At 40.9% G+C, this 27,993-nt stretch overlaps 1 protein-coding gene across 1 annotated transcript in view; it reads right to left on the bottom strand.

The window, feature by feature from the left end:
• znf385d (zinc finger protein 385D) overlaps nucleotides 1–27,993 on the bottom strand; it is a 92,635-nt gene that overhangs the window by 6,911 nt on the left and 57,731 nt on the right. Inside the window, exons 4-6 of the mRNA XM_084944257.1 lie at nucleotides 26,043–26,211; nucleotides 4,406–4,753; nucleotides 2,722–2,903 (exon numbers count right to left, since the gene is read on the bottom strand). Coding sequence (XP_084800383.1) covers nucleotides 2,722–2,903; nucleotides 4,406–4,753; nucleotides 26,043–26,211 — 699 coding nt within the window. The remainder of the gene's footprint in view (nucleotides 1–2,721; nucleotides 2,904–4,405; nucleotides 4,754–26,042; nucleotides 26,212–27,993) is intronic.

The raw sequence follows: 27,993 nt of genomic DNA, 5'->3' as shown, positions 1-27,993 counted from the left end.
AAGGACCAGAAATATACCTCTTGACTCATGGCAAAAGATCTTACAGCTTTGTGGTTTTCACACCTGTGGTGAAAATGTCTGCACTTCTATCGCTGCAAGTTACACTGCAGAGCTTTTTACTAAATGCCACAGTATATTCCATCGTTAAATACAATTCACTTTGAAACCCTTGGAGCATCGGGCCAGATCTGAATAAACCAATAAAATAGAAGACAGAGAAATACAGTCTGACCTAAAGCCAGCAAATTCAGAGTGGGTACATGCTGACAACAAAAGGAAAATTTCTGGCTGTGTCTAAATTTCACAAGTCCTTGCAGTGGGCTTAACAATCACACTTTTCTTCTGCTTTCAGCTCTAACTAAAATGCGTCATGCTGGATTCTTTTCACAGAGAATTGCTGCTGTTCAGAAGTACTCAGCAAAAGTCCTCGCGTGAAAAATTCATACAAATCCCGTCTGTCTTCAGGGAGAGAACTCGAGGTTAGCTCAGACTAAACAGAGTGGTCTTCAGCTACTGTAGAAGACGTTCCCCACATGACAGAATGATCAGCACTACAAGAAAAGAAGATTTGCACAGTGTCCCGCAGGAGCTATAAAGCTATAAGCTATAAGCTATTTCAGTCACAGTTGCATCTTTGTCACCTCTTATCGTACCTCACTTAATCTTGAATTAAAACAGGCAACTCCTTGACCGCACACTTTAACCAGCTTTTTTTTTTTTAAGGATTTCTGCATTCATAAAGACCTCAGACAGATATCCAACAGGAGTAAAGGTAAAACTCATTACTAGTTGCTCTTTAAATCCAGTCTGGCTCGTACGTGACCTTATATAAGTTCGTTTTCAAAGAGGAACAAAATACCATTTTTCAGATTCAGACATTCAAACGTCACAGAATAATAATAATAAAATAATCCTCAACTGAAAGAAACATCCATAAGCGGCAGGGTCATATCTTGAGGTGAGGATGAATTTGCTCTCCCAGCAGCTGCAGGTAAATGCAAGTTTTATAGTAATACGTTTAAAATAATAATGTAGTGTACTGTGCTTTCCTGCCTTCATCTGCATTCTCAGATGGCACTGAAAAACAGACACTCACACCTGCGGCCAAGTTAAAGATCACCAATTAACCAAACAAGGACTTGTTATTTAATATATTCAGGTTTAAGATTGGTAGATGACAGGACTGCATTGCACACCAAGACATCCTGAAACAGCAAAGCACATTCTGCTTGTTGAACCAACGCTGCCTGCGTTGGTTGGGGTATGTTTGTCATATGGAGGATAAGAAGCTAGCTGTGGACAGCTAGCTCAGAGCACCAGAAAAGTCAGTCATCCCACACTATGTTTTAAGAAGGACAAAGGAAAAGCTCTTCCGCTGCCTGGCGATCTTTGGAGAGGTCAGGTCACTGCAGAGAGGACGCGCCCTGTGGCAACCACCGAAACCAGGACCTCCCAATTGATTTGCACCAACTGTAACACAGACTTCATGCGTCAGCCTGCAGTGCAGTAGCAGATGGTGTCAAGGCCCAACAACCATCTCGGTTTCTTAAGGCTGAGATGCCAATGGTAATTATTTTATGAGAGTTTCTCCCTCTCATACTGTGTTTATGAGATGTGTTTGTTTCCCGTCCTCGTATATCTTTGTTTTTTGGTATTCGTGTCTCCTTTGGTTAGTTCCTGTTTTCCTTCATGTCCTGTGTCACTTTTGCTTCCTTTCTGTCTTCCCCTGATTCCCTGACTGTTTTGTCCTGTTGTTAATTGTGTTCACCTGTTTTCCTCTCCCTCCTGTTTCTCATAAGTAATCAGTCTGCTGTGTACTGTATGTAAAGCCTTGTTTCCTTTTGTCCTTGTCGAGCTGTCTGCGAATGCTTCTCTATGCTACCTTGCTTACTATTTATAATCTGAGTTCTTGTGTTTATCTTCCAGGATTTTCTGCTCTTCTGTTGTGTCTTTGACCTTTTTTCAGCTGAAAGTAGTTTGGTTTTTGTTTGCGTTATCTGCATTCTGTGTTTCAGATCTTCAACAGTCCATACGACACCGTAGGCACAAGGAGAAAATGGAACCTACGCACAACAAACTGATCAGGAGAGTCAAACCACTGACACGAACCATAATACCACTGTGGTACCCTTAGTGAAAGGCAGTCATAGAAAAATTGCAGTTCTAATGTTTGTGTCAGTTTTCCAGTCTAGCCATCCTCCTTTCCCCTAAACTGTGAAATGACTCATTTGGATACACATTTATTCAATCAAACATATTGTTTTTACTTTAACTTATTATATATCCTCCCCCAGTCTGATCTAATAAAGTCACAATGGCATAAAACAAAGTAAATATGAAGCTAAGCTTCATTTAGCTATTGTATGCCATGCACTGGGTTTTAGTTCCATTTCCAAATGCAGGGAATGTGGTTGACAGATATGGAAATGAAATCAATCCTTTCACAAATTAGAATATTTCTAGACTGCTCCCTCAAAAGCCAAATGATTCACTGAATAATAAAAAAAGACATTGATGACTTTTAATTTTCTTTGATATTTATAATGCACGATGAACATGATGAGTAAAATGCCATATTATTACAAAAATTTTGATTTTATGTCAGTGTAATCCGTATCCGGCTTTGCTTGTTTAATAAGATCTTGTGATCAATTTTACACAGAAATCCATTTTCCAGTTTACTACTGAGCGAGTGTCTCGGGCTCCGTTTATATCTCTCACCTGTTTTAGCTGAGTCTCTGAGTTGACGTGCACGTCACATGTCTCACAGTAAAACGTTTTGTTCTGCAGGCCTGTGGATGATTTGGAGGATGTAGCCAGTTTGCTTTTGACTCCTGCTCGAGGAAAAGACTTGATGGAACCCACGCCGCTCCTGGCCTCGAGCATCGTCTTGTGCTTCGTACCTGCAGGTTCAAACAGGAAGCAGTTTGGTCAGTACATGAATCTGACTCAACAGAGGCCACCTGAGGAAAAGGGGTCAACTTTTATATTATCCTTATGTCACAGATCAAAGTAAGTGAACAGTCCTATTAAACTCACTGAAAGTTGACCTTTTGACCAAATACTCCTCAGGGCTAGGGAGTAAGGGCCCGGTTGTTCGTCACTCCCTGGAACGATACTTCCCCGAGCACTTAGCTACAAGGGCCAAGACTGGTTCACTGGTTCAACCAAAAACTCTTCTGAACTTGTTTCAGTTTCACTCAAACAGAAGCTCAAGTCACCAACACAGATGTCACTAATATGGGGCACTTATGCAGTAAATTAGCATGTTAAGCTGTTCATTATTCAGCAGGAAATCACTACATTTCAAATTGAAATGATTTTTGGGCAAACTTCTGGCAAACGATGCAACTGCTATTTGAAAGCCATTCGTTTAATCCAGATATATTTAGGTCCAGCTCTTGTAGCTCCGTGGTGTAATCCAACAGGTTGAAGAGCTAAAAGAAGGAGATCCAAGTTTATGCATAACTGTCACTGCCAATTGAACTCAAGCACTGAACCCAAAGACAGACTTTTCCTTAATCAAAAGCAAATGGAATATTTTAGCTTTTACAACTGCTTAAAAATACTGTTGACAACAATGGGCTGCAAAGCTGGTCGAATGTTTATGAGATGACCAAATATTCTGTAATGAAGAAGCTTGATTTGTGTGAATTCATGTGGAGCTTTGTGGTCACTTGCGAAATCCAGCTGCCTGATGAGTATTTCAGTAAGTGTTCGGTGTTTTTCATGGTGGACAAACTGTTTAGAAATCTTTATTTGACTGTTTTCTGTTGTTGAAACTTTAATGAAAAAGTCAATGTTTAAAACACAAAGATATCGCAGGCAGAAGCAGAGGAACAACCTCAGACTGAAAGCAAAGATGACTCAGTGTACTGTCATTTCCCTGTGTTGTGTGTGTGTTTGTGTGTGAATGCAGTATGAGAAATTAGTTTGAAACAATGACTGCTTTGTTTTCAAAAGCAAGGATGTCTCACAATACCTGATCAAAGTTTGATAAAAGGTTCCTATGGAAACTACCACAGGATAATTGAAGAATTGTGTTTTTTCAAGCCCCGGAATGATTGCTGAAGACAGCGGAGATAACTCTACAATAACGACAAACAAACGCTTGAACACTGAAGGAACCCAGCAGATAACAACCTTCCCCACAAAAAGCACTGACTCACTGAAAAAATAATTTCAACACAGATCCTGTCATGGAAATTGCACAACATGGAATGAAACAATCATGCAGAGTCCGTGTTCACTGAGAAAAACACAACCAGCAGGTAAACACCTCATTCGTACAGCAGAGGCAACCTTATTTTTGTTGTTTTGTTTAAAGTTTGGGGGAAAAAAAAAAAGGTCTGTCATCCACTCAAACTCTCCACGTTTGCGGCAAATCTTGGCACACGTCTCTCACCGCTATTGTGAGCCTCCAGCTGTGACGCGGAGTTGACTGCCACTTTGCAGAGGGAGCAGTAGAGAAGACGACGAGCTTTCTCCTCCTCCGTTTCTGCGTCTGTCTCCGCTTCGGGTTCGGCATCGGGCTCCGGGAGGTCGGGTTCTGACGGGGAATTTAGCTTCGAGTGCCCCTCGTCTCCCCCAGCAGCTGAGGTAGTCTCTGGGGCTGCGGCCACCGTGCTGCTCGGCACTATCAGCGAGGCCACGGGTGCTGGCGTCGGCGTGGTAGGGGTCGCCAAGGATGCCAGGGGTTGTGCTGTTCTGAGCACGGGGGAAAGCGCTAGGGGCGCTGTTCCAGGGAGGCCATCTGTAGGGAGAAATAAATCACACAAAGAAATGTCTTTGATTTGAATCATATTGCTCCATCCATCATTCACGGACAGAAATGTTTTATTCATGTGGTGTTCACCCAACAGGTGGCTTAATGTGTTTTTATTGAGACTTCACAGGATCATTTCTATTTGTTTGCTTTATTAAAGAACACAACATGAAATATTGATCTAAAGTAAAAGAGGTACTGCTGTACACTGCTATGCAGCCCATGCCTGCAGTGCTGCCCTACTTTTTTTGCCTCTGTCTCTTGCTCTTCTCCTTTTCTATGTTCATGAGCTTTGTTTCTTTTCTCTATCCTTTTGCGTGCCGTGTCCAGCCAGAAATCAGTCTCAGTGTGCCATCCTTAAGGATAACACCCTTTGCAGAATATACACAAACTATGGATACATTGTTAGGAGATACTCTAACTCCTAACAATATTTCATAACTCATTAAACTGGAACTAGTTCAGCACTAGTATTGACTGATACTTGAAGGCAAGGCATCTGTATCATATTGCAAATGGAAAAAGCTGCATCTCAAATAAAAACCACGGTGAGAGGGGGACTCTGCAGATATGTATTCATGAGCTGTTTCAGGTATTTAAGATGATCAGCTGTGTAATCAAACTGTCTGCCCTTCACTGTTTGTGTGTCTAGGCCATATGTGTGTTTTATAAATTAAGAACATGAATATATCATAGCTCAATCTTCTTGTCACTAATTAGCCACGCTGTGAATTTCATTCACCGCAGGCCTAATTATATTCAGACATGAACAGTGCTACTCGCAGTGGTAGATGGTGTAGATGAGCCACACGTCATATTTAATAGATTCACCTGAATCACTTTAAAATGATATCTCTGAAGCTAGCACAATTCGTTTTGTTAAACGTGTTAAAGCTCGACTCCTCTCTCCTTGCATCTCTTCCACTACTGAGTCTTTGATGAGAGGGATTGACACACATGGAGATGAGGTGAGGAAAGGAATCAAGGATGCACAATCTGAGAAGGCAGGCTAGTGTTTGTGTGCAGCCCTGGGTGTGGCTTTCTTCCACCGGCACCAGGACTGCCGCACATGGCTTCAATCAAGTACTCATCAAGCTGCAGTGTTTATATTCCTTTCACTCACTTCCTGCCAAACTGTTTGCATCACTGGTGTGGTAGCAACTCCTGGCCCTTTTATAAAGATTTTCTTAGTTGTAACTTGGCTCTGTCCTTCGTCACAGCTCACTGCCTGCTCCAGTCTCACACCAAAACAACACCGTTCATGTGCCTGTCCACTCTCCAACAGTTACTCCAGCTTCTTCCCACTACTGGCTCCTGCTTTGCCAGCTCAAGACTCCAACATGGTCTGTTTTTGGGGCATGCCAGCTTTTAGTTCTAAAACCTCAAAGTAAATTCAATTCATGAAAGCCGAGATTTGGAAATGATGGCTTATGATGGCTGGATTCAGATCAAGTTATTTTTTTCTATTAATTATATAAACAAAGCTGAACGGTACAAACTATATACAAGCGGATCCTTGAAAAACAAACATCCAAAAGCTTTTCCATCCAGACATGTTAGTTGTTTGGGAGCAGACAGACGTCATTTTGCAAAATCAGCACATACGGAGCGGTTGAGAAGCTACAAACGCAACATGTTTTGTTGCTAAAACTTGGAGAAACAAACTGCACCGAAAGGAACAGCTCCACAGTCACAACAGCCTTAAACATATACTGCAGATAAACGTGGCAACGTGACTTTGGCAACATAAACCCTGCTCGGTTTCGAGACATCTGTCATGAAACAGAATGGAGACGTGCACTTCCAAACACTTGCAAGTTGATGCATGTGCATCACCATCCAGTAACACACAGAACGCAAGTGCAAGAGTTTCAAATGGCAGCCATCAGACTTGCTCTTGTCACTTGTTCTAGTGTTTCGCTCAGAAAAACACCATCACACTCACTGGAGACTCTGACATGATAACACAAATAGTGCCCTGAAGGATAAAACAAAAAGAGATTTTAACTGATGAATGAAAGCGACAAGATGTGAACTTCATAGCTGAGGGAATGTGTAACAGTTTACAAGGGGTGTCAACCTCAGTTTCACTAAAGGCCACTGTGGGAAATAAGAATCACATGAAGGCACAGACGTTTGTTGACTTGCTTTAACTTTATCGAAAGAGTAAATGCAACTGAATTCCTAAAGTTGTTTAGCCATTATATCATTCAGTCAAGCAAAATAATGATAATGCGTTCTCATTACAATTATACAAGTTGGCTACCATACAGCCAACTCACAACACACAAGCCTGGATATGACTCCTGGGTCATTTATTAAACCAAATGCATCCATCCATCCATCCATCCAGGTGTAAAGCAAACCAGAGAATCTTTTCATTTTGTTCTTGCATGTGTGTCTGAAAGTTTTACACAGTTTGTTTCACAGGCCTGAACATGACAACTCTGTGTGGTACATTTTATTTAAAAAAAAAAAAAAACGACCTTTGATTACATAGATTATATGTACCATGCAGCCTTCTGCCACTAAAATAGACTGCTCATAAAATTTAAACGGCCTTTTGCTCCATCGCTTTATTTATCTGAGCTGAATCTCATATTGTGCTGTAGTCAGTTTTTTCAAAACCTCGAACATCAATATGATGACTCAGATTGTGTTCCTGCAAAACAGATGTGTCATAGCAAATACATCACTCTTTCAGGACTGAATATTGTTTCTCAATCGAAGCTTATTTCCAACACTAAACATTTGTCTTGTTTCTTTCTTTTCTTTTTTTTTGGTCAAAATTTGGGATTATTGCAAATTTTATTTATTTTTTTGTGGATTTTGTGTTACTTTCTCAGCATTTGGAGTGAGAAACTTTCAGACCAACCCTAACACTATTTTGAGGTAATAACCCAAATTTTTGGACAAGCATCTAGGAACCTCTTGAAATAACCTTTCTCTTTTTCCTGCCTTTTGTGGTAGATATTGCTGATGTCTACAACAACAGACTGCATATAAAAGATGGATTTGGCAACCATGCTGTCACACACTGCTTTGCTCTGTTACATTTCTGAAACTTTGAGCTGATGTTTTTTGCTATTGCTATCTTAGCTTGTTAAAACAAGACATCAGGAGTACGGAGAGGATCCGACTGAGGAGAGGTGCTGCTTTGCTAATCAGAAGATTTGCCTGCCGATGAGCAACGTCATTATCATGTTTACATAATGAAGAATCAACGAGAACAAAAGACGATCAAGTGTTTACTGAGGTTACAGATCAAAGGAGCCGTAGACTTCTTTATGATCCTTATTCTTTTTGCAAACGCAGTAGTTATCCACTGCTGGCAAATGATTTCACTCTTTACATGTGGAACTGATATCCATTTTTCATATACAGGGTGTGCTTACAATTAAGGGGACCAAAACATAAAGCGATATACAGACTAGATTCAAACTTTTCAAAGGAGTGAATTGAGCTCTGAAGGACTAAGTTTGATGTCTCTGATTTACACACTCAGCTCTTCTGGTTGTTTTTAGCTTAGTGTCTGTAAAGACGGACCCAACACACTGTCACGATTATGGGTTTTTAATAGCACTTTCACAGGTTGAGTCTCTCTGTTCGCAGCTTGTCTCGGCACACACGCCTCCGGCTTCACTATAAGAAAAGAGACGTCTTATTAAGCAGATCGTCACCACCTGTGGCCTCACCTGCCTTCCCGGCAATGCCCGCTTAAGGTCTCTGTACCACCCCTCCCCTGCAGCTGAGCCAGGGACCACACCTCCACCACAGTCTCTAAGCTCAGTAACCAGGAATATAAATTTTATTGCTTTATATTAGTACAGCCCAACACTGTAAATATACCACATTCTTCTAAACATGGAAAAACTTAAGTATAAAATGAAGACTAAAGCAAAAGAAAGAAAGTATTAAAGTTTAAAATAAAATGTTTACTTCATCGGCACAAAAACTGATTCAAGCCGTACAATCAGACTCAAAAGAACGCACATGACTTTCTAGACCAAAGGCAAGAAGATCTGATTTCTATCTAAGGTGTTAAAATTGCTCCAAGATGAGTTGTTCAGGCGATTACCGATTACATGCCAGATCAGGCACATAAATATGAAACAAACTATGCAAGCAGTTGCACCTCTAATCTGCTATTTGTATGAGAGATCACATTAACGTGTACAAAGAGGCTGCTGAAAGACATGTCTGATATTTTTAGGAACAAACACAGCAGCAGATCAATATATTTGACTCCTAAAACAACACCACGTGTCACAGTATGGAATACAGAAGACTGCTGCCACATCTGCGAAAATGAAATTTTGCCTTGGCGGCTCCGTCTGATCGATGCCAATGCCTCACAGTTCCCCGCACTCCAGTGTCACAAAATGAAGATCAGCCAGCCAGGAGAGCAAATCAATAGTGAATTATGTCATGCTATTTTTGTGGGCCATTTTTGTGGGTTCTTATTTATCCCAGTGGAGATGTCGCCAGTTGGCGCCAGAAAACCCTCCGAACGTACATCGTGACTGAGATCGCTTCAGCCAAAGGTTACAAAATATATCAGAGTTGAAAGCAGCAGACCTACAGCGACAGAGCTTTATATGCTTTACATCTAAAATGATTGCATCAGGTGAATACTGCGTATAATTAGTGAGTGCTGAATGGTTTCTAACTGTAAATTTTAGACAGTACACTTTTGTCCATTAAAGTATTGATTGGAAACCACACTAATTTTCCTGGCATTGACTGTATTCATGCAGCATGTCTGTCTTCTCTGAACCACCAACAAAAACACAGACCACTCCATGAATCTACTTCTCCACAGCCACAAGGAACGTCTATTTTTAAAATTGTCATTTTTTTTAAAATAAATGCTTCATCCAACCACTTTTTTCCACATTTTCACAGTTGTCCAAAGTGGCAGCCAGCAAAGCAAAGTGGCCAATATTTCCTTCCCCTGAGCCACATCTCTCAGCTCTTGCTGGGATGTGTAGTCCTTGGGGTGTTTGCTGCCTAAAGGATTTTCTTCTTCTCCTTGAACATGCCTGGAACACTTTTGCAGGAAAGCATCCGAGAATCCGCTCGATCCTGAAGCACCTGACCTCATTACCTTACTAACAGGGTTTTTGCACACCAACTGAACACTGTGCAGAGAAAAGCCTCTAATTTTACAATGCTGTGTTGCATTTCCTCCTAATTTTACAGAAAAATGAACAAAATAGGGGATTTAGAGCAAAATAGGGGATTTTAGAATTTATAAGATTGTTGTTGATCTTGCTGAAGAAAGAGAAGAAAAATAGGAAAGTTAATTTTATGTTTCTGGATTCAGAGCTTTAGAAATCATCTTTCCTATTTTACAAGGAAAAATGCTTAGTGTAGCATCCCAGTCAGCCATTTTCTGCTGGTGTTCAACATCCACGCCATTTCAGTATCCTACGAAAACTATTGGCGCGTTCTCGTTTCCATGGTGCCAAATCCTGCCATTCTGTAAAAGCTGCTTGCGTCTTTTTAGCATTGTTCCTGCACAACAGTGCACCGTGGGTAAACATGTTATTTTTCCACTGAGCAGATTTAATGTCATAAAAGATCACATTTCAACCTGAACCACACACAGCCAAGCAGCTTTCAGCGCCTAAAGATAACCAACAAATGACAGGGCAATCTTCAGTCACATGCCGGGGCGGTATTTGACGCCGTGAGATGAGAACACATTGAAGCTATTTTTTCTCGGGCGTCTGCTCTGAAGCCGTACACTGTTTGAAACTCATTACAGCTGCTCAGACCTTTGATCTCATTCTTTGGTTTTGATCAGCTCGTGACTGACAGATTGACACTGAAACTAAAAGCTTTGCCTGAGACTGGATTTATTCTTTACCCCGGCAGTCTAACCGAGCCGCTGACAACTCAGAACCAATCTGCTTATCAATCTCACACTCTTCAGACTCCTTCGCGTATAAATAAGACCCTGCAAAATTCAAAGCAGTCACTTATTTTTAAAACAGTGTTTTCCAAAAAGCCACGCAGAACATCATTTAGATGCGCATCGCTAGCAGCTTTTGCTGTTAACAAATATCTATCCATTAATTTCTGTGAACCTCTAATCCAATTCAGGGTTGCAGGAGGATGGGTGACGGGTTGAGCTGCTATCATTGGTACACCCAATCCATCACAGCATTTACAATTAAATTATAAGAATTTTACTTTTTTATTTCTATTTAATTTTGTATAATCAAATTATTTTATGAATTTCATTTTGTAGTATGCCTTTGGTCAGAGCTGTTAAGAAAGAATAAGAATTACATTCGAGCCTGTTCTCACTGCATGGGCATCAAATAATACGGTTAGTCGAGTGTTTAGTCAAAACTCTGTGTCACGGAATTCTGAGACCATTATCACGACATCATATGAGTAGTTAAAAACCAGCCAACCAGTTAGTAAACGGAAAGAAAGCAACGAGTGAAAGTTAAACTCAACATGAATCAGTTTCCAGGTGCACAATCATGTGATTTGTATCACTGGCACATAGGGCTGGGTATCGTCACTGATTTCTAGAATCGATTTGATTCCGATTCACAAGGTCCCAATTCGATATAATCCACGATTCGATTCGATTTGAATTGGAGAAATTTAGCCTCAGACAGCCAGAAATATTATAATTCTGATCATTTATGATTACATATCGATTTTTCTAGATCTACAAAAAGAAAGCTGAAACTTGTGAGACTTCATCAGAGATGTAAGCATCACAGCAGATGCCTTTGTGTCAAAATAACAAAACATTAAAACACATGAAGATCTTCCTTTTCCAACTTTATTATTACCCTTCAAATATTTGTTGAACAGTTATCCATCTATCCGAAGTGGGGCACACTCAGGATAGGTTACCAGACTATCGTAGGGCCAGCACATGGAGACAGACAACCATTCACACCTACAGGTAATTTATAATCCGACCCCACTAACTGTTGGAGGAAGCCCAGAGAGAACCCACACATGCATGGGGAGAATATGCAAACTTCACAACGAGAGGCCACAGCCAACAGGTGGATTCAAACCCACAACCTTCTTTCATCGTTAGCAGCAATGCTAACCACCGTGCTGCCACCACATGTTTGTTAAACATGTGTACATCATATTTTAAACATATTTAACATCTTTAGACATCAGATAAGAGTCTTATACAACCGATACTTATAAATTAATATACAATGTTTTCATGAATAAATCACTTTTGTGTTGCTGCAGTTCTTTTATCTGATCTGTCCTCTCAGATCTCAATAGATACCCTGGTTAGAGTCTATTGCTTACCGACTATACTAACTTCACATTTTTGAGCATGGCACAGTGTGCACGTGAGGATATCTAAACTCTTCTGTTATGTCAGTAGATGCTTTGGATGCCTGCAGAATGATTTAAGGAAGAACATCTGGTATTAAAAGACTATAATATCCAGGTTCTGCAGTTAGAAACATGACTTAAACATTTACTTAAAAATTTAAATTCAACTTGATAGGGGGAAATAACTTCACCAATTAGCTGTGTGTAACTTATATCCTATTTTCAGTTGAAGCAGACTTTATACAAGGGCGAGAAAATCTACCCAGTCCTGTCAATCACAGCACAGTCAAAACACCACCATACCTAAAGAAGTAATTAATTTGTCAAAGAAGAAAAAGTCTATCTTGGGAGGAGACAAAATAATCCCTTTGGAGTAGTGCGAGTAAGGGCATCCGCTGCTAAATTAAACACGAGGAACTTCAACTGGTTTAACAGCAATTTTCAGCATGAATGTGGCTTTACATCGCATCCCATCAAACCATTACTACAAGCACAATAATTAATTAGTTAACTATTTATGATACGGCTGACCCTCCCAGTCCAGATAAATAATGTTTATGCCACAAGCAGAGCAGAAAAGCGACCTCTTTGCCCCCTGCAATTACCCACCACTTTCTCCCAGTCCGCTTGGGCTTGCCAAGCGTCAAAACAACCTGAAATCACAGCGATTAACTCGGGCAGCCTCGCTGCGCTCACCAGCTACCAAAAGTCTGCCATCACACCTGCTTCTCTGGGCAGATTTTCAATGGCGTGGTGAGCAGTCTGAGTGCAGTTTCAAAACAAGTTCACGTAAAGGTTTTAGTATTCTTGCGAGCCAGCAATTCTATGCCTGTGAGTTATCATTTAACTGATTTTGGCAGGGGTTCTCACAATTAGAGAGCTGAACTAGATGCACCACCAGAATCAGAGATACTCGGGTCTATACTGGGGATTTTCTGTCCTTTGTGTATCAGAAGTAACATCATTGTAGGAGAATAAATGTCTGTATCAGTCAGAAAACTGACAGGCTAATGAACAGCTTTGCAGGGTGCTTTTGTTGAACAAAACTTCAACATTTTGGCAACATCCAACATCCTCAGAGAGACATCAACCAGTTCTCTTTGTGAAGTTGGTAAAGAGACAGATCTGTTTGGTATAGTTTAAAACAGCGGCTTCAAGCTGAAGGAAATAATTAGCTTCCACGAGATAAAGCGCTCCTTTATAGAGTTCCAGTATTATGAGGTAGTGAATGGTGAGTGTCAGCTTGCTAACATCAGTAAACACCACATTAAAGAACTACTAGGGGGTTGTTCAGATGTAGGAGAAAAAGTAAAGCCAAAACTTCCTCATGAGGTGAGGATGCTGATGTTCAGCGATTTCCACAGATGTATTTTGTTTGTGTTTCTCTTCACAAGCTTCTCCTCAGCAAATATTTTACTTGCCAAGTGCTTTGTGTGAAAGGTCAGTATCGCTTGCTTCTCAAGTGAGTGTTTAATCCTGCAGATGAACTTCACTTCCAGCATTGTGAATTGTTATAGTCCTGGTTCTGCTCTGCAGCAATGTGTAGCTCAGTCAGTGGTTTTCCACCTGGTGCAGGTTCTGGCTGGTATGGCCCTCCACTTAGAGAGACTACACTTTACTACATGCAAGCTTCATTCAGGAACAGCGGCTCTGGAGTGCAGCCCCAGGTTAATGCTACCACAACAATTGGTAGAATAACACAAGATATTATTGGCCAGGTCTATCTACTTAGCAGCAACTGAACTTTCAAAATAAGAGCGATGTGTTTTCAAGTACATAAATCACATACAATGTTATTTTCTCCATAGAAAATGAAAACACTGCTAAAACATACACCAATATACTTGAGTGGCCATACCTGGGGAAACATAATATATCATTTAGGATTTAAAGCTTTGGGTTGGCTCATTTCTAGTGAGCTTCAAAGATGTTGTTAGGCATATTTTTATTTGCACAGATGATAGAAGTTTCCACCTGCTTCCAGTCTTTATGCTAAGCCTACTTAATCAAATCCATCGATACATTAAATTTTATTTAGCTGTGTGAATTATAGCTCGTGGATATATTTAACCATTAACGTTTGATAAAAATGCAAAGGAAATCTGTGAGGTTCTTCTTCATCTGCTTCCTATAGAAGCTGGTTGGTGAGCCCATCCCATGTTAAGTCATGCATGTATTTGCCCTTGTGTTGGGGTGAACTCATCTACCACGGTGTCATTAAAGAGCCATTTGCTGTTCGAGGACCAGGTGATTAAAGTGTACTTTGGCTGGCCTAGGACGCCCTGCTCTCCGGGAAGCCTCTTGTAATCCATATCCCCAGTCAGTGTGACCTAACTGGCTGTGCAAGGCCCAGTTAAGAACTCAATCCCATCTCATTAATAGAGGTAATGACTGTGATCAATCTAAAGTTGGTAAGGGCGAGCCGGGCAGGGTATGTGGGAGAGAAAGAGAGAGATAAATATTGAGGGCCAGGTAAAAGAAAGGGAGAAGAAACAAAAGGGCTGAAGACACAGAAAGATTGAGTTGGAGCGAGAGAAAAATAAGTGAAATAAAAAGTGAAATGAGAAAAGTAAGCAACCTGTGAGACCAAAACAATGGGAGACAAAGTGTGTGAAAGAAGGAGGACGAATGACAGAAGGGGGTAGATAGAGGGGCGTGTGAAGGTGAGAGGAAAGAGATAACATTAAAAGGGAGCAATCGAGTAAAGGACACAATTAAAGAGGGAGAATCTGAGAGGCTGAGAGTGGTGAAGGCAACAATGATAAAGGGAATTGAGCGAAAGGCAGATGGGGAAAGAAGCCGTGACCCTTCGAGACAGGACACAGCCTCTTTTCTTTCCTCTGTTTGTACCCCAACCTCTCCCGACTCCCCTGACATTTCCTGTGGCGATAGAGGAGAAACGTGGCTCGGAAAACTTTCTGCCCTGTTTAAGCTTTCGGGCAGTCACAAGACTCCCCAGAGATCTGATTACCTTCCTCAATGAAGCTGGATTAAGCTCTTTAATTAAAATGATTGGGCCTTATTATATGCTGTCACAATTTAAAGGACATAAATCCCTCATGGCCCTTGAGTTCTGTCAAATTTCATTTGACATCCATGATTTTTTTCCTCCCCTCTTGTCAGTATTCAAAGTGAGTAAGTGAGCAAGGCTGAATATTTCCAGCACAGAAGACTGATAAGATGACAAATTTGCATTTACAAATAAGTGTGCGTCAGTGCTTGCAGTCATCTTTTTTTTGTTGTTTTTGTCGAAGGGGAAAAAAGCTGGATTATCTCAGACACTTAAACACAGCAGGCGTTATTGATTTGAATTCACACAGATTTATCTCTTTCCAGTTTCATTCCAAAGCAAATGATCCGTATCTAATTTCTATTGGAATGTTCCTGTGGTTACACGTTGGCGTGCAGAAACCTCACAAATGAGAACGTTTGCAGCGCTGCGCAGGTATGGAGCCAATCTGGTCACACGCTCATCAGGTATGCTGCTGCCTCTGACATCTGTTAGAGGCTTTTTTCGAGCTTGCGCGTGTACATGGATACACAAAGGCTAGAGCAGGGTGGGGTGGAAGGGCGGTGGAGCTAGCCTCCTTCCTCCCTGCAGCCTGCCCCATTGTACAGCTGCTGTCAGTGCTGGCATGGCTCCCCTGACAATCTGCTCTTTAATAGCTAATATCAGGGTACATTTCCTCAGGCACTGGACTGGAACTGAGAGATGGCAGGCTGTGCTATGGGCATTTCTCTCTCTCTCTCTCTCTCTCCCACGTTGCCTTTCTCGCTTTACCACTGCTCTCTCTGGTGCTGGTGTAAGGACGCGCACAAACACACTTGACAGGCAGCGGCTGAGTCATCTGGCTAATCTGCTATCTTACAGTGTCCAGTTGCACATTCTTCTCATAGAGCACGCAGGTACAGTAACGTTATGATGTAAAGAATTTAGATGCTATAAATGTAAGTACACACTTTGAAGCAGACCCATAAACGATGGGCTGATGTTCTTTGAAATGTATTTTTTTAAGTGGTGTTTGCTTGCTCTGGTTATTTCAAAAAGCCTGGAAAATGTTATCCCTAACCTGCAAATACATTTAGCTAAACCAATGAATTATAATCACTAAATATACAAACATGCTTTTGCAATTTCACAGTAATTCAGTGTAATATTTAGAGTTTTTAGAAAGATTTAAACATCGGTTAAACTGACCTAATTTGAAATTAGCAGTTGAATTATTGCAGTGTGTTTAAAAAGAATATTTTCTTACATGCTGAAGGATGAAGAAACCCGATGCTCTCAGGGTTTAGTGCGTACAGATTGATGACAGAATTATTTTCTTTGCTAGATAACAGCCTGCAGTCGTCTCACACACGTCTCCGGAACAATCCTGGCCCATTCTTCTTTGGCAAATCTCTGAACTCCTCCACATTTGATGGTTTCATATCATGGTTCTTTGTCCTCGGTTCAACACAAAGACTTTCATAAGGATTAAAGTCAGGACTTTGTGCAGGTCAGTCAACAATGTTTTGGGTCGCTGTTGTGTTGGACACCAGAACAACAACCCAAAGCCAGTTTGGGTCACTGACTGCTTGATGTTTTTCTTTCTTTTACTTCCTTCTTCCTTTAGGATTTTGTCCACCGTCATGAGATTAGCGTGTTACAGAGGCACTGAAGCCTCCCTGCAGGATAATATTCCCCCCACCGTGCTTCACTGAGGCGAAAGTGTTCTCTGGGTTGTATTTCTCTCCCTTCTTTCTCCAAACATTGGCAGTGTCTCTGTGGCCAAAGAGCTCTTGTTTTGTCCACCCAAAGACCAGCTTAAATTATGCATAATCATTGTGCATTTTGCATAATCTTTCTCCAGGTTGTTCTTAGCAAACTTTAGTATAGCTTGAAGGTGTCTCTTCTGCAAATGTGCAGTTTTCCTTGGTCCAGGGTTCTACTTATTCTCCTTTTTTAAGATGACAATTCCTGCCTTGGCTGTGTCATTCACTAGTGTCTTGGCAGTTGTTCTGGGGTCTTTAGACACATCTCTCACTAGTTTTCTTTCCAGAATCTTTGAAATTTTTCACATCCTTCCTCTGCCAGGTTTGATCTGTACAGCGTGGCTCTCTTTGAATTTATTGACGATACTTCTTACTTCTTAACAACTGGAAACACTGCAATAACTTTGTGTCTATATCTCCTGCTTTGTGAGCATTAACATTATTTTCTTATTTTTAAACTGATTTATTTCAAGTGACAGCTCAAACCGAGGCAGCACGGTGGCACGGTGGTTAGCACTGTTGCCGCACAGCAAGAAGGTCCTGAGTTCAGTTCCACCATCAGGCCGGGGTCTTTCTGTGTGGAGTTTGCATGTTCTCCCCGTGTTTGCAGTGTAAGTAAAGCAAGTTTGCGTGGGTACTCCGGCTTCCTCCCACCGTCCAAAGACATGCAGCTTGTGGGGATAGGTTAATTGATTAATCCAAATTGCCACTAGGTGTGAATGTGAGTGTGACTGGTTGTCTGTCCCAGGCCCTGCGACAAACTGGCGACCTGTTTAGGGTGTACCCTGCCTCTCGCCCTATGACAGCTGGGAAAGGATAAGCGGAAGCGAATGGATGGACAGCTCAAACCTTTCCTGAAGTTTATATACAGTTAAATCACAGCAGTGGTTTGTTGTGTCGATCAGTAAAAAAAGTTAATAATACTGGTTTTGTTTTTCTTTTCTAATTCTGTCATTGTGTGCACACAGATATAATTTATGCTTTTAAAGAAGACTAGTGTTTTTAGAAATGTTGTGTTAAAAATTATTTGCTCTGTTAAAAAAACAAAAAAAAAAAAACAGGAATGTTTTGAAAAATATTTAAATTTCATAGGGAGGCTAATTATTTTGTCCTCATCTGTTATTTACTTTTACTTACTGCTAAAATCCTAATTCACATGACACAACTGAAACGCTGTTAACTTCACGAAAAACCAGCAGGCAGGGATAAAGTCCCTTGCCATGTTGGCCAATCAGAAACACTGACACTTTTGGTCCCGCCCACCTGAGAAGCAGAGGAGGCCAGGATGACATAAGACGAGAGCGGAGCGTTTATTGCAGTGTCGTCAGTTTAAATCAGTGTCAATTAAATGTGATGTGGACCACAGCTGCATTACCTGTTGTTTTGTTAAGCCTACTGCAGCTTATTTTTTAATTAAATCCACAACATGGCAGAATGTGACGGATATCACAGATTTTTGTTTTAACACCCACCCACACGCGCACCAAAGGTGAAGGGAGGAAAGTGTGATTTTTGCAGTAAATGATGTTAATAGCAAAAACAGCTTATGAATACAAATGCAGAGGTTGTTCGTGGAGTCCTTCTCCCACTATTATTTGTATATTCCAGCTGTGCGTGATGTCTTTTATGCATCCACGCTCATAGCTCCTTCAGCACGCCTCCTCTCTCCTTGAGATGCATTTTTGGATTTGAGATATCCTTTGAGATGAGCAGTGAGATCAATTTCTGGGTCAGAGGAATCCCGAGAAATAGGGGCAATGGAGAGAAATATCAAGGAGGGAGAAAACTGAAAATGGACCTTTTTTGGAAAATTCTTGCAGGGTGAAGATTTTCAGCTCTGACTCCTCATTTTCCTGCTATTTAAAGTTTGTGGTCGACAGGCAGAAACATGAAGAACAGGTGCTGTAAAAAATAACCTGGTGTATAAGTCGACAAGTTTAACCAGCTTCAAAAGTTTCATATTGTATTCGCAAACAAAACAAAACAGTAAAAAACACTCGGCATTAATCAAATATTCACCCAACTGCAGAGCTCTCATTACAGAACACTTGCAATCAGATGTATTTCTACCAAACACAAATGAGCAATCAGATTACATTGTTTCCACCATGGATCTGTTGTACTGAAATTATAATGGAAATCATATATTTTTTCACTTGTAGCTAACAGAGCAAAACAATCTAATTGAAAGCCCACCCTGCAAACGTGCACCGAGCTCTGCCTCCCTTTTTCCACCGACTCTCACCACGGCCATTACTCTTCTGCGATCTCGGCATTTCATTAGCGCCAGCTTTGTGACCCTGATATACCATCAAATACTTACAGATAAGCCTTACAGATAATGCAGCATTTACCCGCCTCGACAATTAATTCTTTTGACATCTGAGTACATTAATATTCATTACCCCATGCCACTTGTGACAAACCACCACCCCCACAAGCTGTAGATATGATCGTGAGATGCTGTATAGAAATATAGTTGTTGTTTTTTTCTCCCCTCTCTTTTTTTAAGGGCATTGAAATGATTAATAGCCATTTGTCTGTGTGGTTATGACAGCTTGTTGTTTAAGGTCCCAGAGGTCTCTGTCTGTGTATAATGTGTTTACAATTTTCCCCAGGCTTGAGTGTAAGTTTAATGTCAGAGCTGTGTAGAATCCATTACAGATGAGTATCTCAGTTCAGGTGCAGTGAGAGGAGGTCAATGTCTGAGCCCTACCTTTGTTGTTTGGCCTTTTATTTTTTATTTTTTTATCTCAAGAAAACGTGCTTTTCCCTCTGGCGTGCAGCGCTATTTCGCGCTTTAAATTGTTTCAGTGTCGGTTGGCCAGTTTTTAGAGATTCCTTTCTTCCCTTAAATATAATGCAACTGAAGGATGTTTGCCTTGTGATGTTCAAAGCACAAAATATATAAGTTTGAAGAACTTTCTGATGACTACCAGCTGCACACTTCTTTTCAGCCAGCGCAAAAAAGTGTACAGCTGGTGAACATTAGTAGGACAACTCACGTCAACGAGCCATCATCGATGCTTTCATCGTGTCTCAGTGTCAGGAACATGAGACTGTTCATGCACACTTTCTTTTGCATAGTACTGCAGTTCTCACTCTGGGGTCGGTGGGGGAAACGGCTCATTGCAGAGATTAAGACCTCAGAAATCTGCAAACTTTGTGGCTTAACTGTATCAGCTTTTCAAATTTGTTGGTTTTATTACTGTTGCAACTTTTAGCACAGCAACATAAACGATATTTAGTTTAATCTTATTCAAGAGAAGGCGACCATTACAGAGATATCTGCAAAACTGACATCAAAGCAATCCAGATGGCTTTTCAGGAGGAACTGTTCCTTTAAGGTCTGAATGTCTTCACATCTATCAACTTTTTCCACTAAAGGCTGTATGATTTTATAGAAAAATATTCAATCACCGTCGCTGCATAGCTGACTTTCATAGTTACTGTATCTCTGGAAATATTTCAGTCAGATTGAGTTATATTGGTTTGATATGCTGTGTAGCAGGGCTTGAGGAGGTAAATTAGAAGTCATCTTTTCATTTCAAACTTGCTGAAGAAAGAATGAATCACAGATGTGCCACTTCTAAATGACTTTCTACAGGGTCATTTTCTACTTCACAGAAAAAAAAAACACTGACTTTGATGATGTTAGACAATGATGGACACAAACGCACAGCAAGGAAACAGGCTATTGTGGCTAAGGTGGTCTTCAACAAGCATACGTGATAAATATTACAATTGATCAAACTGCTCTTACTTCAAAAAGCAACTTTACAATAAAAAAAAAAAGTCTTTTTTGTTTGTTTTTTGGAGCCAATTTGACCAAAAAAAAATGTCAGAGCCACAAAATTTATTTGGGCCTTATAATGAAGGTGATACAGCCTATTAAGTATGAATTAGCCTATCAACATCACTAATAGGTGTGAATAATTAAGATCATTAACCACATGAGACTACTCTGCAATGCGATATTTACTACTGAACTACTAATGTTGAAGGCAAAGCTCTTCTGTTTTCCTCAGCTGCACATCGCATTTGACCTTTAGGTCTGTAAAAACAATATTCTGCTTGTTCTGGAAACGTCTCACCACATTACTTTTTTCTGATGTTTGCTAATTTCTCATTGTGGTTCAAGCGTGAGAGTAAGTCAGCAGCATTAGCACACAACTCTGTCCAAACACACTGTTAAAGTCTGTTTTTCCTCCCTGGATTTTCTTTTTGTGGATTAGGAATCCACAGCTAGAGGGACTCAGGACCAGCCATTTGATTGAATACATCCCTGCGATCCACCAGTGTTGAGGTATATCAAAACTAATAGAACGTGGATAGCTATGGACATTTTAATTGACAAAATATGAAAACAATTGGTAAAATTTAGGCTACACGTTTTTACAGCTGGATAAACATGAGGAGTCATGAACAGAGATGATAAATAAAGTCAAGAGATTGGACTCACTGCACAGATTAGCATGTCTAAACTTTTGGATGCTAGTGTATAATACAAAAAATAAATAAATAACAACTTTTCCACAATCACACGAGCCAAAGACGGCTCCATAATCACAAGTGGTCTATTGATACAGTCTATTAAATCTTATTGTCTAATTAAAAGAACAACATAATCAGTGTTTAAAGACAACCTCGTCTTATTTCAGTCCAACATTTATTGTTTCATGTTGATTCCAGCTGTGTCTATTTTAAAATTCCAGATTGTTTATTTTACAGTTTAATTCTTCCTCAGTGGCCATTACATTTCAGAAGACACGTTTCATTGTGACATTTCATCAACGGGGCTTTAGTGCTTCTGTCTGCTGCTTTACTCAGATAACTCGCATAACCGCCGCTGCCATGTTTGTCCTGAATGACTGACAGAAATGCTCAAGAGGAAAAATTGTGTTATGAAATAAAAGTGGAGACAAAAATGAAAAGCAATTAAGTCGAAATGTTTGTCAAAATTACATGTTGATGAATTCATTATCTAATGTGGGATTCGTTCAAGATGACATTTAAAAATTCGATGGAAGCAAAAGATGACGGGAGATGCTTCACAACTTAACTTTGCAAACGTTATTTTCAAACATATATATATCTGCTATTGTGTATTCTTAAGTAACTTCAGGGTAACCCCCTGACCGTGGCTCAGGGTGTTGGGAAGCGCATCTGTAACCGGAAGGTTGCCGGCTCGATCCCCGGGCTCTCTGTCCTGGTCGTTGTGTCCTTGGGCAAGGCACTTTACCCTACCGCCTACTGGTGTTGGCCAGAGGGGCCGATGGCGCGATATGGCAGCCTCGCCTCTGTCAGTCTGCCCCAGGGCAGCTGTGGCTACAACTGTAGCTGCCTCCACCAGTGTGTGAATGTGAGAGTGAATGAATAGTGGCATTGTAAAGCGCTTTGGGTGCCTTGAAAAGCGCTATAGAAATCCAATCCATTATTATTAATCACAAAAACTCAAATCCAGCTGGTTAATTACTGAGTCCTGAATGCTCAAAGCTCCCAAAAAATCTGAACTTCCCACAGTTCACATCAAAAGAGTAAACAGTGAATAACTATTTAATTAAAATTTAATTCTCAGCAGCAGCCGGGGGGAAAAAACACATTCAGTGCATTAAATATTTAGGAATATTAGATATAACATGTTTCCTATGTTGGTCAGAGTGCGTCGACTCTTTTGTGACATAAATACACGAGAAACTTAGATTTTTAGCTCAAAGTAAATTTACTTAGCGAATAATATAAGTATTATAAATGTAGCCATAATTTCTGAAATGCATTTAAGATTTAATAACTACTGTCCCTTCAGATGTGTGACCTCCAAAGTCATAGCTCGACTTAGCATTACATCACATCACATCCCCTCTCTTACGGTAAATGTCGATAGACTGCAGTGTGGGTTGGCTTCAGGGAAGCTTGAGTGCAAATTGCTTCTGTTAATGGTTTGACATTTGTATAGTAGCTAAGTAACTCTGCGGGGTACGAGACAGACTGCAGCCAGGTGTGAAGCTCTTAATATAACTTAAAGACTAACACATGATGTGCACCATGTGAAATATATAAGATTAAACTGCCTGTTTGTTAATGCTCTTTTATGATACTGTTTTAGGGGATACAGAAGAGAATTGTTATCCGGCTTATTTGAGCAACCTGGATATTCCACTCATCCATTTTCTTAACTACCTATCCAATTCAAATGCCACGAGGGGGTTAGAGCTTACGCAGACTATCATGGGGCCAAACCCTAGACAGATTCACAGGATATTCCCCCTGAGAATTGACACAGTTTTCAAACATTGTTATATAACGTCTCACCTCAAGTATTCTTTAAAATGCCCGTATGTGGCTTAACAGGTTCATTTTTTGTGAGTCTACTATAATATGTGCATGTTTCAATGTGAGGAAAAACATTGCTGCACCTCTTTTTTTTTTTTTAATTTGTAATCTTTTCCTGAAATGCTCAGTTTTAGCTGTTGTGCCCTTAAGATCTCCCTCTGCTCTCCATGAGCGCCATCAACAAAATTAGGTGTTAGTTAGTTTCTACAAGGTCTACAAATGTGGTTGTAGCGCACGTGGCTGACAAAATCCTCGAGTTCATTCCAGTTTGAACTCAAATTAGACCCAGATAAAGAAGAGAATCCTGCATTCATGTAATCCTTACATTATAGATTTTACAGAGATTTCATTCAATACTGTTTCTGAAATTACTTACTGTGACCGTTAAATCTGTATTTCTTTGTGTTTATGTTGTTTAAAAAAGTATCAACTTAAATTTCATGTGACCTGGTTGAGAGGCAGGAAGAATCCGCTAAATTTAAATCAAATGTTCTTCTTCTTGTTTTTAACATGTAACATCAACGAATGCTAACAAAAAAGCTAAAAGGTTCCACAATTTGTGGTTGGCCCTAAGCATTACAACTTTAACTTGTCATGTCATGCTTGGAGAAAACTCTCCTAAGTTTTTCTGATACACCAGAAAAACTTAGGAGAGTTTTCTCCAAGCATGACATCCCGGTGCATTTCAGACCCAGCAACACGCTCAGACAAAAACTGGTTCACCCGAAAGACAAAACGCCAAAACACAGACTTAACAATGTGGTGTATGCTGTACAGTGCAGCGAGGAATGCCCAGACCTCTACATTGGAGAGACCAAACAGCCACTTCACAAGCGCATGGCACAACACAGAAGAGCCACCTCCACAGGACAAGACTCAGCAGTCCATCTGCATCTTAAGGATAAAGGACACTCTTTCGAGGATGCCAATGTTCACATTTTGGACAGAGAGGACAGATGGTTTGAAAGAGGAGTGAAAGAAGCCATCTATGTCCACTGTGAGCGACCATCTTTGAACAGAGGCGGGGGTTTACGACACCAACTCTCTGCCATCTATAATCCAGTTTTGAGATCCCTTCCCAGACGCCTTAACGCCCACTCACATCCTGGGACATCTGACCTCAGGAATTCGCATGATAAGGTGGGGCCAGGTTTCACAATGAACACACCCGAAACTCTGGCTGATTGGGACCCACACCCAGTTTCACACCTTGGCTCAGGCGATTAGAGGATCATCAGGGGGTCCTTTTGTCCCTCTGTGGGGGGATACTCCCACTAGGTTTATATCTGGGACTCTCCACCATTTGACCTTAGAACTGAAGAAGCTTCTCGGATGAGAGGTGAAACGTCTTCAAGTAACTTAAAGAAGTCCAGACGCTTTTCTTTGCAAGCTCCTTTGACTACGATGACCTGGATGACTGAGAACCTTCACAGACATGACCTCGATGAATGAGAACCCACAGACTCTGTCAAGTAACTAAAAATGATGGGCAGTGAGGAAGCTTCTTTTTTGAGGGTATCTCAAAGTAACTGCAAGTTAGAATGCAGATGTGTGAGGCAGTGATGAGACTAACTCTGTTTGAAAAACACAAAACATGTCACATGGGTGCTTTAAACTTCAGGCGTCAGGGCTGTATAAGGTTCTACATATGTATAGGTCACAATGCAAAATGCACTCCAGAAATGTGCTCCTAATTTAAATACTTTGGAACATTGGAAGAAGACATGGTTGGAGGTTGAAATTAATTCCAGAGCAGAATAGCTCAATGTGTTTCTAATTACTCTAAAAAACTTCTATTGTTACAGTTGAAGGGGAAGACTTTCATTGGGCCAATTTTATGACATAATAATAGGCAGCTTAAGGAATATTACGCTTCAGAAGACAGAGAGGGCAGGGCTCCTCGGCAGTGCTTTCAGGTGCCAAAAATGTTATCCTCCACAGGGCCAATATGGGACACAGAAGATAAAACCATTTAATATATTGTACATCTGGTTCCTGTCAGGCACTGAAAGTTCCAGTTAGTTTGTGTTTACCTTTAAACATGTTTTAAGCAGACGAATACCACAGAGACCCAGACTCTAAACACCTGGCCAAGATGACTGGATTTAGAAAGCCACCTGGCTGCAACATGATGAATTTTAAGATACACAGAGTCAGCACACAATAATGTGAACCAGAAAATTAAAATTAAAAATGGAATAAGGGCAGATGCAAAGTAGAAAGCCAGAAGAAGAAGATGCAAAAAAAGCAACAGGGTGCTTTGTACCAGGAAGTGAGGTGTAATCCAGAAATTATAGTCTAGATTCATCCATTAGAAGTGCCCAAACATATCACATCTGTTTGTAATGTATCAGAGAGGATATTACAGCAGTGGAAAGTTATGGTGCAAGTCATTTCAGCTTTGGTTAATATATTGCAAGGTAAACAGCAGGAATACTGGTGTGCACGTAACAAAGTGCCTGAGCTTGATGTTTTCTTTTTTTTTGCCAGATTACCATGTGATGATTTCCAGTTGCCTAGCACGTTGCATCAATGGAATCATCTCATGCAAATGAGCGGGCATTACATGTTTTGTCAGAAAGTGTTGTTGCCTGTCAGCACTAGATAACACAAAAAGCACAATTAGGCCCTACTTCATCCCTCCCATTGCCAACCCAGCCAACACAGGGCTGATATAATCAACAGTGAGTCTATCCAGGTCCTAAAGTGATTACAAGTTGAGTGCAGCAAATCAAAAATGCCAAATAGGAAGACTTGGAGGTTTAATAATGATTCCCAACAGAAGGGCTCCATCTACATAAAGAACAGCAACAAAGGTCTTGCGTTAGGAATATGCAGACAGGAAAATACAAACCTTTCCTCTCAGTGTTGTTGGGGACCTGTGAGGTGTTGATGCCCTTGGCCATCTCCTGGTTGGCGGTTTCCTTGGTGACCACTGAGCCTTTGAGCTTACTCTTCGGGGCGTCCAGGGCTTTTAGCTTCTTGGCATGTTTGGTGCCCTTGTAGTGGGCCAGGGCCTGGCTCTGTGAGAAGAACAAATAACAGGCTGTGGGAAAGTGGCTACAAAGTCTGGATGAATTAAAATATGAAAACTAAAAGAACACAGTCAGGGTCAATGAAGCAGACTAAACATAATTAGCAGGCTCAATATCCCTTCAGTCCAGCAAAAAGTGTTGACTTTGTTTCAGCCAATTTTAGAAAATAAGTATTAAAGCTAAATGTTTAATACACCCAGGTACCACTGACGTTCAAAGTTATTTATGTGGTTTATGACTGACTGAATAGCTACTACCTTTCCTCCACATATGCTAGTAAAGGGAGCATTTTTGGATCAAATATTAATTTGTTGTTCCACAGCCAATGACTAGTTTATAAGGCCTGGATGTCAAATATTTTGCCTATAAGAGGAATTTTGCTAAATCAGCTCATTATATCAACAATATAGTTGCTGTTGCACCTCCTGGATAGCTGCTAAAGTTGAATTTTTCTGGCTACTCCAGCTATATCCATAAAAGTTTGCATGAAATGATCATTAAGTCTAAATATGAGGCTACTTCCTCCAAATGGGACCTGTTATGATTACAGGGAGTGCAGAATTATTAGGCAAATGAGTATTTTGTCCACTTCATCCTCTTCATGCATGTTGTCTTACTCCAAGCTGTATAGGCTCGAAAGCCTACTACCAATTAAGCATATTAGGTGATGTGCATCGCTGTAATGAGAAGGGGTGTGGTCTAATGACATCAACACCCTATATCAGGTGTGCATAATTATTAGGCAACTTCCTTTCCTTTGGCAAAATGGGTCAAAAGAAGGACTTGACAGGCTCAGAAAAGTCAAAAATAGTGAGATATCTTGCAGAGGGATGCAGCAGTCTCAAAATTGCAAAGCTTCTGAAGCGTGATCATCGAACAATCAAGCGTTTCATTCAAAATAGTCAACAGGGTCGCAAGAAGCGTGTGGAAAAACCAAGGCGCAAAATAACTGCCCATGAACTGAGAAAAGTCAAGCGTGCAGCTGCCAAGATGCCACTTGCCACCAGTTTGGCCATATTTCAGAGCTGCAACATCACTGGAGTGCCCAAAAGCACAAGGTGTGCAATACTCAGAGACATGGCCAAGGTAAGAAAGGCTGAAAGACGACCACCACTGAACAAGACACACAAGCTGAAACGTCAAGACTGGGCCAAGAAATATCTCAAGACTGATTTTTCTAAGGTTTTATGGACTGATGAAATGAGAGTGAGTCTTGATGGGCCAGATGGATGGGCCCGTGGCTGGATTGGTAAAGGGCAGAGAGCTCCAGTCCGACTCAGACGCCAGCAAGGTGGAGGTGGAGTACTGGTTTGGGCTGGTATCATCAAAGATGAGCTTGTGGGGCCTTTTCGGGTTGAGGATGGAGTCAAGCTCAACTCCCAGTCCTACTGCCAGTTTCTGGAAGACACCTTCTTCAAGCAGTGGTACAGGAAGAAGTCTGCATCCTTCAAGAAAAACATGATTTTCATGCAGGACAATGCTCCATCACACGCGTCCAAGTACTCCACAGCGTGGCTGGCAAGAAAGGGTATAAAAGAAGAAAAACTAATGACATGGCCTCCTTGTTCACCTGATCTGAACCCCATTGAGAACCTGTGGTCCATCATCAAATGTGAGATTTACAAGGAGGGAAAACAGTACACCTCTCTGAACAGTGTCTGGGAGGCTGTGGTTGCTGCTGCACGCAATGTTGATGGTGAACAGATCAAAACACTGACAGAATCCATGGATGGCAGGCTTTTGAGTGTCCTTGCAAAGAAAGGTGGCTAT

The sequence above is a fragment of the Perissodus microlepis genome, chromosome 11, assembly GCF_051167445.1.
Source record: "Perissodus microlepis isolate ML-2025 ecotype Zambia chromosome 11, ASM5116744v1, whole genome shotgun sequence".
NCBI classification, from domain to species: domain Eukaryota; kingdom Metazoa; phylum Chordata; class Actinopteri; order Cichliformes; family Cichlidae; genus Perissodus; species Perissodus microlepis.
This window is presented reverse-complemented; position numbering and strand designations above follow the sequence as displayed.